General features: G+C 35.4%; 1 protein-coding gene across 4 annotated transcripts in view; it reads left to right on the top strand.

The window, feature by feature from the left end:
* PPFIA2 (PPFI scaffold protein A2) overlaps positions 1-14,931 on the top strand; it is a 473,386-nt gene that overhangs the window by 315,474 nt on the left and 142,981 nt on the right. For all 4 annotated transcript variants that reach the window (XM_027107099.1, XM_027107100.1, XM_027107097.1 and 1 more), the window contains exon 7: positions 10,268-10,384. In XM_027107099.1, the coding sequence (XP_026962900.1) occupies positions 10,268-10,384 (117 nt within the window). The remainder of the gene's footprint in view (positions 1-10,267; positions 10,385-14,931) is intronic.

The raw sequence follows: 14,931 nt of genomic DNA, 5'->3' as shown, positions 1-14,931 counted from the left end.
CACAATACAAACCTCTGATTCCCATGTCAAGACAATTTGATTGTTCATTGGATCAGTTACGTTTCACAAATTTTCAGTCTATCCATTCTCACTGAAAAACAATGAAAGTTAATGTTACACATGAGCTGATCAAACTGCATTGGAATACATGAAGTTGCTTTTCACTGGCTTTAATGTGCTTCAGTGATGCTCATAAATCTTATGTCCAAAAGCCAGAGCTGGAAAGTGAAATTGCTATTGTCTTAGTATCCTTAGTTCTGTTTGAATAAGTGTCTCAATCTTTTTGGTTTCCCAATTAATATATAACAACACAAATCCAAACTATTGTGTCTGGAGAGTTGAGTTGCTTAAGTGTAAATTGTAAATCCTTTCTGTTCTACTAGTTGCTTTCTCTTTGTTTTTATCATGTTGCAACCTCAGTGTAATCCAAGCCTGGAATTCAGCTAAATTAGAATAAGTTATCTGTGTAGAAGCAAACTATGTGTTGGTGTAGTGAGAATTCTGTAAGTCTCACTCTTGGAATTGTTAATTGAGTTTGGGGTAAAAATAGATGAAAAGAATCTTTGTTAATTAGATGTGGGCACTGTCTGGAAGTTGTTGTTAAATACGTAAAGGCAACTATGAATTTAAAAACATCAGAATGAAGATCTGAGAATTGGCATGAGTATGGTAGACATGATTTATTTTAAAAAGTAGCTGGGAAATTTTCAAGGTAAACTGGAATGGCTGTGCCACAAAAGAATTATAAATAAAAATGATAAATAATGTAAACAGCATGATTTCTATTCCTAAAAATAATTGAAGACATCTTATGTGTCTAAATTGTTTTGCCAAATCAGGGCAGATAAATTCTTCTGCTATCAGACCACAGAACTGTAGTCCTGATAAATATTTGGATTGTGTATGCAGTGAATCATTTCATTAATTTTCAAAAGGCATTATAGCATAATGCTTAAAAACCATCCATTTTGAAGGTATCATACCTGGGTTGGAAACCTTTGTCGTATCTTTTTCTGTATGACCTCAAGTATATTATTTATGCCCTTTATGTTAGTTCCCTTACTTATAAAATAAAAATAATAATACCCAGTTTATAAGGTTACTGGGAAGATTAAATGAAATAATGTATGTAAATTGCTTTGCGTGTATGTGGCATATAATTGATGTTCAACATAGAGCAACTATTATTATTGCTAGCAGTTCTTAATTATACATTTAATTTCTAAACTCCTATTCCTTATTTGTCTTCCTTCCTTATCCAACTTCAGGGAAATATCTCGTACATTGACATTTTCAAAAAGATGAGGAAGAGGAAAAAAAGTGAAAATTAAATTAATTTACATTGCTTTTCTGTTTCTACTTTAAGAATTTTGTTGGCAGAAACAAGTTTCTGGATACCCTTGGAATTCCACTTTCCATCTAATGTCAATCTGTCCTAAGTCTAAAGCATATAAACACAGTGTGTACTTCAGTGCACCTCAATCATATTATCTAGGCTACAATACACTTGTAAATTTTTTTTTTTAATATTTTAAGACACAATGAAATTGCCTATTACTTTATATTTATAGAGTATCTCTTGTAGACTTTCTTTAAGCTGCCCTTCCGTGGTCCTATCCCTATCCTCCTTTACAGTTGTCTGTGCCTTCTACATCACCTCCTCACACTGAGAGTTGTGAATATCCTACAAGGCTATGTCAATATTTCTTGTTCTTTTCTTTCTGTATTTCCCCAGTGAGCTCTTCCATGCCCAGGGCTCCTTTTTAACCTTGAATCATGTAATATGAACTTTAGGAAAGACTTCAAGTTCATATGGTCTTTTATGTGGATAACTAATTTGCTTCTCCATGTATACATTCTCAAGTATTTTTCCATCCAATTTTTCCAGCTCCCTATAGGACTTTTCCATTCATACCGTCTGCTGTCATTCAATACTCCATAAATATTTCTAGAGTGCTTTCTACTTGTCAGAGAGTTTACTAAGAACTGGGAATAAATAATCAATCAGATATAGTTTCTGGTCTCAAGGCACTCAGCGTCAAAATGGGCAGTCAGAAAACTAACAGCCAATTGTGCTAACGAGTGATAATTTGTATGATATGAGTTATTGGAGAATGCTAAGGAAGTATGTAACTTAAATCGTTGGGATGCCACCCATCCCACAGTGCATGACATATAAGCTAAGACCTGAAAGATAACTGAGAAGAGTTTAGGAGGAGGAAGGGTGTGTAAGGAGAAACTCTGTCCTACCTTCTGTGATTCTCCTTTCCGCTCACACTGCTGCTACACTCGCAGCACTTCCAACACCAGTTGTACGGGAGTTTTTCCCCTACCAAACAATTCACTGCAACACCAACAGAGTGTCCTGTTCTGTCAATTCTGACACTGTCTACCTGGAGGTAGCACCAGATCCTACAGGTTAAGGGCTCAGTCCCACTCCCACCCTACTTCAGATGCCAATTGCAAGTCCAATTTGTCATCTGTGCTTCTGACTGAATGGGTATAAATCAGAGACTCCCACTAACCCCTCTTTGGGTTTGATTAATTTGCTAGAGCAGCTCATAGAACTCAGGAAAACATGTACCTAACCTACGTTTACCAGTTTATTAAAGGGTATGATAAAGGATACAGATGAACAACCAGATGAAAAGATACATAGAGTGAGGTCTAGGAGTGTCTCGAGTTCAGGACCTTCTGTCCCTGTGGAGTTGGGATACATCACTCTCCCAGTATGTGGATATGTTCACCAACCTGGAAGCTCCCCAACCCCTGTACTTTTGGGAGTTTTATGAAGGCTTCATTACATAGGCATATCAGTCATTAAGTTCATTTCCAGCCCCTGTTTGCTCTCTGGAGAATGGTGGATGGAGCTAAAAATTCCAAGCTTGAAATCACAGCTTGGTCCTTCTGGCGATGAGCCCCCATCCAGGAGCCCACCCAGAATCCCCCATTAGAAAAAAAGATGCCCTGAGTGCTGTTGTCAGGAATTTACAAGGGTTTTAGGAGCTCTGTGCGTGAGCATTCCAAATGAATATAAACACTCACAGCCAAGATGGCATTTTGGGTGTGTGTAACTGCAAGTCCTTCAATAAGCTAGAACATGAAGTATGAATAAGAAGATAAAGGTGATCATTGTTACATTATAAATGCTTACAGTACATCATATACAATTAAGTATTTTACAGTCCAAACACACTAAAACATAGGTATTATTATCCCTCATTTTATAGCAGAGGAACATGAACTTGAGGTTAAGAAACTTGTATAAAATCATACAACCAGTAACACCTAGAAGGGCCAGGACTCATCCTAGGCCTTTTAAGAATATTTAAGAATGCTATGCTTCTCGGAATCACCTTCCAAATAAACTGCTGTGTGAAATTATTTGTCTCAGGGTCCGCTCTCAAGAAATCTTAAACTTGGAAGAAAAGATAGTATAGATGAAATGATGTAAAGAAGAAAAATTTATATAATGTGCTGAGCACAGTTTTTGGCACATTGTAAGAGCTCATTAAATGATTGTTATTTTGTTGTTGTTGCCTTACTGCTTCTTTCTTTGTTTCCTTCATTTACTAGAATGTAAGCTTTTTGAGAGAAGGGCTTTTTTCCCCAGTGGTGTCTCATATTTAGAACAATGATCAATGAATATTTGTTGAATAAATAGATTAATACATTTTAGGGACTTCTCTGGTGGCACAGTAGTTAAGAATCCGCCTGCCAATGCAGGGGACACGGGTTCGAGCCCTGGTCCGGGAAGATCCCACATGCCGTGGAGCAACAAAGCCCGTGCACCACAACTACTGAACCTGTGCTCTAGAGCCTGCAAGCCACAACTACTGAGCCCACGTGCCTAGAGCCCGTGCTCCACGACAAGAGAAGCCACCCAAATGAGAAGCCCGCACACCACAATGAAGAGTAGCCCCCACTCGCCACAACTAGAGAAAGCCTGCGCTCAGCAACAAAGACCCAATGCAGCCAAAAATAAAATTAATTAATTAATTAATTAAAAAAAATAAAGTGCTGCAAAGGACTTCCCTGGCATGGGTTCGATCCCTGGTCAGGGAGCTAAGATCCCGCATGCCACGTGACACAGCCAAAATAAATAAGTAAATAACAATAATAATAATAAAATAAAGTGCTTCAAGAAAAGAACTGTCAACAACTCTACATCTGGCAAAAAATATCCTTCAGGAATGAAAGTAAAATAAAGACATTCTCAATGAAGGCTAAGAGAATTTATCATCTGTGGGCCTGCTGTAAAAGAAAGTCAAAGGAAGTTCTTCAGGCTGAAGGGATATGACCCCACAGATAAACTTGGAAGTTTAGGAATAAACAAGGAGCAACAAAATATGAAAAAAAATACATTTTAAACACTTGATAAATGTGAGAATATAGAGATATGAAATAGACTCTATTATTTTCTCCCAAATCACATTTCTCTTAAGAATCACATGTTTCTGTGCATTTCCTGACACCTGAAGTTTCCAAGATGTCAACTTTCAGTGATGTTTTAGCTGTCTTTCGAAGAGGACATCTTACAGCATATGAAGAACTCACTAAAACATTTTTATGAATCTCAAACTTTTGTTTTCAATAATGAATTTCATTTTCTGAACTCTCTGCCTGGAAAGTTTTTCTCCCAGATAGCCACATTGCTTCCTGCCTCTCATCTTCAGGTCTATACTCAGAAATCACCTAATTCCTAATTAAACTGCACCTCATAGCATCCCTCCCTTGCTTTAATTTTCCCTTTGCAATTATCGCCATTTAAAAATGTATTCCACTTATTTTTGTTTGTAGTTTGTCTCACCCAACAAGAATGAATTAAAGAACTTTGCCTTTTCCCCCTATTAATTTTCCTAATACCTGATATATCATCAGTGAAATATCAATGAATGTATGTGAAATGAATGAATCTCTCCAGGTCATCAAGGAAAACTGTTTTTCAAAGAAAGAGGATAGAAGAGAGTCTGTTGCAAGACATACTAGGAACCCTGAAATAGTCTGGTAGAAGAAGGGATGGCGGCTGGGGAATTTTCCTGACTAGAAGACTGGCCACCAAGACCACCAGTAGTCCACTGTGTGAGCTCAGAGCTTGTCAGAGATTGATAAGAGCCAAAAACAACCTGACAGAGGCAAAGGTTTAAAGAAAAAAACTTGGAAGGCTGCCTTGGGAATATAATGGGTTTGGGAGTGCCTAGAAGCAGTGAGTCAGGCTGTCAGAAGCTTAATGAGCTATCAGGAAACACGAAGAAGGGTCCAGGCAAAGCAATAAGCCAGAGAGCAAGAATCACACAGATGCCAGAGTTTTAGCTGAAGTACGTTAGCTTTTTGAGTCACCTGTCATTCTTTTATCTTCTTCCTTTTTTTTTTTTCCTCCTCCTTGTCACCTTGACTAGCCTGAATGAGTACTGGTACACCCTCATGTATTCTTTTTTTCTAAAGAACTCTTTTTTTTTTTTTTTGCCCCAGATTTAAAAAAAAAAAATTAACTTTTTACTTTGTATTGGAGTATAGCCGATAAGCAATGTTCTGATAGTTTCAGGCGCACAGCCAAGCTACTCAGCCATATATATACATGTATCCATTCTCCCCCAGACTCCCCTCCCATCCAGACTGCCACATAACATTCAGCAGAGGTCCCTGTGCTATACAGTAGGTTCTTTTGGTTATCCTTTTTAAATATAGTAGTGTGTACATATCCATCCCAGACTCCCTAACTATCCCTTCCACCCTTCACCCCCCCACCCCCGGCAACCATAAGTTCGGTCTCTAAATCTGTGAGTCTGTTTCTGTTTTGTAAATACATTCATTTGCATCGTTTCTTTTTAGAGTCCTCATATAAGCGATATCATACGATATTTCTCTTTCTCTGTCTGACTAACTTCACTCAGTATGACAATCTCTAGGTCCATCCATGTTGCTGCAAATGGCATTATTTCATTCTTCTTTTATGGCTGAGTAATATCAGATGTGAACTTGTTAACGGTTGATCCCCAAATTCCACCCCACCTCCATGGGTTGTATGTGTCTTTTTTTAAATAAACACACCCCAAATCTCTGTAACATATGGACCTCCAGGATCAGGAGAGGTGTCTGGGAAGTACCTGGCTCGGGTTGGCCAGAAGGGCACATTTCCACCTCCCAAATAAGTGCAAAGACACTTTTAGTTGCAAATGACAGAAAACGAATCCAAACAAGTTTGAGCACAGAGGGGAAATTTTGGGCTTATTTTACTGAAATGCCAGGGATAGAGTTGATTTATGGCTAAAATCAGCAGCAGAAGTAATTCGTCAGGGCTCCAGCTTTTCTACCTGCTTCTCTATGAGGAGGAACTGATGGCAAACAGAACTCTGATCATATCCCACCAGCTTACGTTCCATAGTAGAAAGGAGACTCTTCCCCCATATCTCTGCCAGAAATTTCTCTCAAGGAATGTTCTAACTGCCCTGGCTTAGATCATGTGCCCACCCATTGGCCATGAGTCTGGCCCCCTGATTGACAGTCTCTCTAAGATTAGAGTGGGGAAGGAAAATTCCCCAGTGAAAATGTAAGATGTTGTCACCAAAAGGAATATGAATGAATTCTGGACATTTTAAAACAAATGTCGACAAACACTTGACAAATCATGGTTGATCAGTTAAAATGACTGTAGAAAGTTTCTCTTGACCAGTGTTCCATGGGCCTCAGTGGATTGGTATGTGTGGAAATGCATGCAAAATTCTGCCTATATGTGAATCTGTCCAGGGAGGGGTCCATACTTCAATGAAATACAAAGGATTCCAAGGTGGGAGGGTAGCAGTGCTTGGAAAGGAAATGCTTCCTTCCCATCCTCACCCACCATTAACTTCCCCTGACTTAATAGAGCCCAAATGCAAAGCCATGTGAGACAATGTGACATAGTACAAGGTATAAAGATAAGGACTTTTGTTTGATTCCTTAGTTCTCATTAAATTCTCTTTATCTCAGTTTAATCACTTGTTAAATGTGGATCATAAGACCTAATTTGCAGGTTAAAACAGTTCAACACAGTTCTTGGCACATAGTGGGTTTCCAGTGCATTGTTGCATTTATGTCACAACTGAGTAAGCAACAGAGACTCCCCAGAAGTGATTTGTCCTAACCACCACGCCATCCTATTTGTAATAGGTCATGCTGTTTAACAGTGAGGGATCCAGTCCTACTTAACTATTCTAGACAAGTCACTTGAGCCCTCCCTTTAACAGCGTTTTCTGTCAGTAGAGCCCAGAGAATGTTTTAAGGCTATCAGCCACTTTCATTCTGCTTGCTATATTTGTAAACCACTTCTGAAGCCACCTACTGCATTCCTTTGTCAAGCCAGCTGGGAGAATTTCCTAAAGAGGCCTGTGCTACCTTCAGCTACAGATTTCTAGGTGACCTTCACTGTGCTTTTGAACACACAGAAGAGCAGACCCAACCCCCAAAGTTGTATTCGCAGGAGAGAACCTCTCACTTTCCCCAGTGTGAAAGGAAGAAGAATCAAGCTTATTAACACCTACAATAAAATCAGATGCTGAAGCTTTGCTTTCATAACTACCCAGGATAATTTGTTAGTGAGCAAAAATAGAACAGAATATAATCATATTAGAATGATAGAGAATGTAGAGGATCCTGCATCAATTCTCCAGTTTCAAAAATCTAATGTGCAGGATTGATTTTTTAGAAAAAGTAGAGTTTGCATGTTAGTGGTTGAAAAGTTTGTCTTGGAATTAATTGTCATGTATATATTTTATGAAAAACTGGAAGTTTGTAATTTTTTAATATGGTGGCACAACCATATTTGCATAAGGTTTTCCATGTGAATTTGGTGTTTTGACTTTTCTAATTAAGGTCATTAATTTATCATTTCACTGAGTCATTCAGTAAATCTTTATAGATGGCCTGCTTTATTTTAGGCACCATGGTGTATTTGATATTTGTCTGAACTACTAAACAAATTGAAGTTATTCTGTAAACTGAGAGTTAAGTTTCATGTTTAAATATTTTTTAAAAAGGTCTCTCTTCACTTCTAATTCAATAATGAAAGAAAAAGCATCGAATTTTAAAATTTATTGTTACTGTTGTCTTAACATATTTAAGTCATGGATGTTATCTTAGTGAAATGTCAGCATACAATACTTTAATTTAAAAATTCATAATAAAGTTTTATTATGTATTGATTATAATATTATTGCTTTATGCAAGAGAAAGATGTTAAGAATGTAATATGAAAATGATATATCCAGGGACTGTTTCATTCTTGTTTTTCCTTTGATGTAATTCATTTCTACACTAACTAACATGAGAGGAATGTCTGATGATTCTCAAGCACAGTAAATCTTTATCTTTTGTTTTTTCTGAATGAATTAGGTTTACATTCTTTGTTTTTCTATATCCATTTATTATTTAATTTAACATTTATATTAAATCCCTGCACATACTAATGTGATGTGCTGCTTCATATGAAAATGTTGTTTTCAGTAATGTATCCCTTTGAAAATTATTTTCCCATGAGATATCATTAGGACTTCTGCTAGCTAAATAAACAAGCAACGTGAGTAAATAAATGAAGGGGTAAAATACTAGTTTTTAATGAGTAAGATACACACCAGAATAAACAGATATATTGTAAAAAGGATAATGGCTAGGTACACTTTCTCTGAGAAGTAGGTTTTTCAGCTGCCTTTTGAAAGCTGAGATTGTGTCAGCTGTAGTCCGAGCTGGGGAGAAATCCTTCAGGCAAGAAGATCAGCAAGTTCCTCAGTTCTGGGTGAGAAAGTGCCAGGTCTGTCTGAGGGACAGAAAGGAGGCCATTGTGGCGGAAGGGATCATGTAGGGTGTTACAGACCTTGTTAAGAAGTTTAAAATTATGCTAAACAAGTTGGGAAAACAGAGAGGTTCTTTGGAAAGCTGAAGAGTGACGCAATATAACTTAAGTTTAAAAGATGAATCTAGCTGCTTTGTGGATGATACATTGTAGATGGGCAAGGATGGGAGTAAGGGAACCAATTATTTGGTGATTGCAGTACTACAGGAGAGAAGGGCTTTTACAGAGTTGTTCTTCATTATGTGGTGATATGCCCTTAAGAAATGATAAGTTATGTGTTGAATTGCTGGAGGTCATATGCAAAATCACTTTTTCTCATGAATATATCATTGACATGTGGGCAGCAATGGCAGGCAGCAGGACACATACCCAATCTCTCGATGTCTTTTGTTTACTTGATAATTCTTTGTCTGTGTGACATGTTGGTCTCATAATTTCAACATATAATTTTAATGATTCAATATTTATTTAATATAAATATTCAATATAAATATAAAATTCAATAAATATTGAATCATATTAAACTTATATGCTTAATATGTGCTAAATACTATGGACATTGATTTCCCCTAGAACCAATACTGACTCAATATCTGAGTTGATACTATAATAAAACTTGCCAAGAAACAAATAATTTATGGTATTAATATAATGTAAAATATTTTCAAAATAATATGTATAAATAGCAAATATATTTTTTAAATGCTAGAATGTGATTTTCCACTCTGTATATTATTAAGATCACTTAAACTACAACTATCTGAGAATCTGTTTCTTAGTTCAAAGTATCATGTGTATAAATCTGAGCTAAAATTTTGCAAGAATTAATTGCCTTCTGAGAATTTTTTTTCTGTAAATTAACTATATTTGGACTAGAAGTACTAAAATAATGGCCGTTAAAATAATGACAATGAGACCAATTTAATTTTAAATGCTCATGATAGTAGCACAAATTGTTTAAGTAGCTTCTTTATTTGCTTGTTTTAAAATTGCAGATGTGCTGTCTCTTAGGGAAGATGAATGTGCTCATAATTAGTTTTTAGTCGTCAATTTTCTGATTTATCTTTCTTTCATACTTTAAAAATTCAGACTAATACAAATTTTATTACATTTCATAAGTTAAATTAAAAAGTAATTTCTGAATTAATAACACATGGATCATGCCACTGATTTAAAAACATCTCAAGCTAGATAGATACATTTTCCAACTAGAAAATATTTTCTTAATTTCACATTCCTATAAATATTATAAATATTATTCGAAATGCTAGCTTAAATTTTAGAAATATTCTTGAACTAATAATATGAGTAAAATTTAATGTTTATTTTCTGACTATTTGTTTGTATTCATTAGTTCTTAGCCACATTTAAGTAAACTCAGTTTTCTTATACTTCATGCTCTATTTTAGATTTTAAAGGCATAGTGCTTTTATTTTGCAGATTGTTGCCTTGCGTGAACAAAATGTTCATATACAAAGAAAAATGGCATCAAGTGAGGGATCCACAGAGTCAGAACATCTTGAAGGGATGGAACCTGGCCAGAAAGTCCATGAAAAGGTATGACACATATGACATGCTCTTACGTGGAAGTGTTTACTTGCTGTATCGTTTGACAGGAGTATGAAGTATTTGTGTAATTCATGTAATAAACATTACTGTGTTTTGACTTGTTGATCAAAAGTGCATTATTATTTCCTTTATCATTAATTGCTCCTAATTTGATTCTCTCAAAAATAATATATGTGTGGATTTATGCACATATATATATTTGAATTTCTCATTACTTGCTATTAACTTGATTCTCTTAAAAAGAATTTAATTACATATCTGTTTGAACATATCTATAATTGAATAAATTATAAATTGAATAAATATCTAAATATATCTATATATCTCTATAGATATATTAATAATCTATATCCAGGACTGTTTAAAATACAGTAACAATAATTTTGATTTATAAGTGATATTATGTACAACTCGTGACTAATCTGTGGCTTATCACTGCAAAAACTTTTTTATAATATCTTATTTGACTTATTTTCCATGTGTTTGATAAGACTACGGCAGTACTCCAGTTGATGAAAATTTACATTAAAAGATATCTGAAGTCATTAGACTTTTACTAGAAGAAATTTTTAGAAGAAATTGATTTTCCTTTCGGGTGGGGCATAGACCCAGGCCAAGGAAACCAACAGTCTGTTTGGCGCTTTTCTGTGCTGAACCATTTGTTCCCAGCACAAGAGAAAGAAGGTCAGTCACTGGTAGGTCTGGAATCAGGTTAAGATTACATAAGCATTTGCACATCCTGTGCATGAGACTTAGACCATCTCCTGGATATTTGCAAGTTATAGCCCTGGATGCTTGAGCTCCTTAATCATCAAGACCTCATAAATCAGGTAGCTAAATTGGTGTCATTGTGAATATCAGGAGGTTTTAAAACATAGCGATTAAGAAGCAAGTGACTGTACCACAAAACAAATAGCACTAGACTTCTTATCATAATAAATTGAGCACTTCCTCATTTATCCAGTTGAAACAAATGGAGGGGCTTCTTATGTTTCCTCCTTCAACTGTAAAAGCAAAAGAAGCCAAGTAAACCAGACATTTCCTGAGACCGCCATCAATTCTGGTGGCTGAGAAGCAAACAACTCTTCATTAAAGGCTTTACTATTTTAGCCTTTATCAATGTATTTTATAGAAATCTTAAGGTAGGTATTAACAATAAGCTACAATCTGACAGCTAGATTTCATGAGCTATATTTCAAATTTGAATAAAACTTATTTCTCTTTTCTTCAGAAAAGTAAACTGGCATTAATTCAGTAAATAAACCACCAAGCTCTTTAGAACAGGGCATTTGCACACAATCCTCAGTTTAGGAAACTAACATGTCATTTTACTATTACTGTTTCATTTTAATTATGTCATCAGTAATACAGTGCTATACCTTTCCTCAGAGAATTACAGAATGACATTGGTTTGAGTATGAAAATGGACTTTATGGTCATCTAGTCTTTTTCTTAGAAGTCTTCAAAATATAGTGATGCCATATTATGCTTATCTGGACGAAAATTAAAGAAATATGCTTTCAAAGGCATAAAGAACTTAAGATCTTGTCTATTCGATAACAAACCATTTGGTGCTTAAAACATTCCTCTAGTACTTCTGGGGAGTGGTGTACTCATACATGTAGTTTTGTTCAAATATTAGTTTTTTTAAGATATAACCCCTAAATATTTAGGCATTATAGAATATAAGACAATTCATGTCAGATTAATTTTCAGAAACTGATTACAGTATTAGGATGAGGACCTGTGAATAAATGATGTTTGTCTCTATTGGACTCAACAGATAGTGGTATATACGTGGAGGTTTCTGAGTATTTGAAGACTTAAAGTACTTGTCTTTAACTTTCTTTGCCTTCCAGTTCTCGGTGAAGGCATTTCAGCCAGTGTAGAAGAGAAATTCTGTGCCATTGCTAACTCACTCACACTTTTTTATAGATGTAACTAAAGATTTTTAAACATTGTAATTATCGGCATACTTTTTTTTAATTTCCCAGAATTGTAGGAAGAGTGATTTCCAAATGCTTTGAAATAATGATATACTAGTATTTTTAAAAATATCATGCCCCTATCCTGCAATGTAATCCTAAAGTATATGTCATATATTTTTTTAATTTTAAAAATAAATAAACTGTGCTTTAATTCATATTACTCCTTAGATGATTCAAGAAAGCACTTTAAAAGTTTTATTTATATCATATTTCTTTGCCTGATATTTCCTTTGTTTTCAACTTTATTGAGATATAACTGACATATAAGATTATATAAGTTTCAGGTGTGCAATGTGATGGTTTGCTCTACAAATTGTGTAAAGTTAAGGTATACAGTGTGATGATTTTGTATAAGTATATATTGTAAAATGATTATCATGATAAGATTAGTTCATCACCGTGTGTGTGTGTGTGTGTGTGTGTGTGGTGAGAACATTTAAGATTTACTTTCTTACCAACTTTCAAGTATACAATATTAACTATGGTCACCATGCTGTACATTAGATCCCCAGAATTTATTCATCTTCTAACTGCTGACATTTTTTGATAAAAGCTGAAATAATATCCTAATTATTATTTTTATCATCCCTTTATAAATACTGCTAAATTATGCACCTGAACATTATAAATCATCTTTTTGAAATTATCCCCTTTAACAGGATTATTTAAGGTATGTTAATACCATTGAATAACAAGTGTTATAGGATTGTAATTTAAATCCTAACACTTAATTTTTCAGTAACAAGTGTTTAAAAGGTATATTAAAACAAAGGAAAAGAGAATATTATTTTGGGGAGTGTCTATGTAGCGAAGGTTATCAGCGCAGGATGACTGTAGTATTAGTGTATAAACTGCAAAGGGGTTGTTGGGGAGGAAACATGAAACTTTTGTCAGGTGCTGTGGAGCTGTCAGAAAGTGACTTGCAAATCCTAGTCACAAGGATCGCCCTTTGTTTAGGGCAGTAAAGTTACTTAAATTACATAGTCAGGGTGGGTTATTAGCCAACAGGAGAGGTTTTACGGCAGTGGCTTGAAAACTCTGTTGACAAAATAGTTGATAAAAATAGTCTCATAAAAGCACACTCTGAAACAGGCCTACTACTCATAGAAAAGTTGTGTAATTACTACCAACATTTTGAAAACAAAAATGAAAAGAAAAAAATAAGCTTAACTGAAACAATTTTGTTTCTGTGTGCCATGGGTTTAATCAGGTGTTCTAGAAGAACATAATTATCCACGGGATAATAAAACATTTTTCAGAATACTAAATTTTACCTCATTAAAAGTTCAGGGCTAGGATCCATAACTTTCTTCCTGCTGCTTTCCAGAGAGGAGCTAACTTGTGAAAAATAAATTTTAATAAGCATGCTTCTCTTGTAAAAGAGAGAGTAATGCTCCTGGCTCATATATTCTGTACTTCCAGTTATTTTTTCCAGCTGCAAATGTTTGCTAAGTAATGTGGGTAAGTAGTATGTTAGACAGTGGTTGAGATTCAGAAGACATTCCCTGTAAAATTTGCAGGAGTGAAAATAATATGCAGTGAAAATAATCTGCCCAAATTAATATTGCAAAACATGATGAATAAAGTGGTGTCAAAAATGATACTAGAGTTTAAAGGAGAGATACATTAATTGTGACAGGAAGTGTCAGAGAGACAGTGTGGAACAGTGACTTGTTTGAAGTCAGTAGACCTGGATTCAAATCCCATCTCTGCCAATAACTACCTGGGTGTCCTTACTCTGTAACCTCCCTGAGTATCAGTTACAGGTAAATAGTCATGCCTAACTGGTAGCTTCGTTGTAAAGAATAGAAACACTGACTATGAATGACAAAATTCTTGACACATTGATTACAAGCAATAAACAGTATGGTTATAATATTTATTAATACTGTGTTCTCATGGTCATTCATTTTTCAATAAATATTTAGTGGTGACCTTACTGAAGTGCTGGGAAATTTGTCCTGTTCTGGGTGGTTGGGACGCTAATGAATAGGGCAGATGAGGGCACAGACAATAAGCACATACATGTAAAAGGGGGTGAGTGTGATCAAGGGGCAGGTGTGAGGTGGGTGGGGAGGATAGGTAGACATGGCACTGAAGAGCTTTACAGGAGGTGGAGTTTGAACTGGAACCCAAAAGAATACAGAGAGTTAATGGAAAAGCTTAGAGTTTTTGGAACAAAGGAAACACTAAGTGCAAATGCACCGACAGTGGGAAAGAGCTTCTTGGTACATTCTTGGGAAGAAAGGATGGCAGGGTAATGTAGTCTAGCTGTCAGGAGAGGGAGAAGCAGGAGACAGGCCACACAGGGGCACTGAGCAGGGACCAGATCATTTAAGTTCTTGTCGGCTGTATTAAGGAGTCCAGTTTTATTTTCAATGGGAAAACATAGAAGTGTTTTAAACATGGAAGCATCTTGATTAGATACTTTTAAAAAAATCATTTGCACTACAATTTTATGTCCATTTATCATTTTTTCACATATAATACTTCTGAAGCAGTTAGAGACTTTTTTCCTTTTCTTAAATATACAGACAGTGGAATTGA

Source organism: Aethalodelphis obliquidens, unplaced genomic scaffold (genome assembly GCF_003676395.1).
Source record: "Aethalodelphis obliquidens isolate GAN/ISIS:26980383/991018 unplaced genomic scaffold, ASM367639v1 scaffold8, whole genome shotgun sequence".
Classification (NCBI taxonomy): domain Eukaryota; kingdom Metazoa; phylum Chordata; class Mammalia; order Artiodactyla; family Delphinidae; genus Aethalodelphis; species Aethalodelphis obliquidens.
This window is presented reverse-complemented; position numbering and strand designations above follow the sequence as displayed.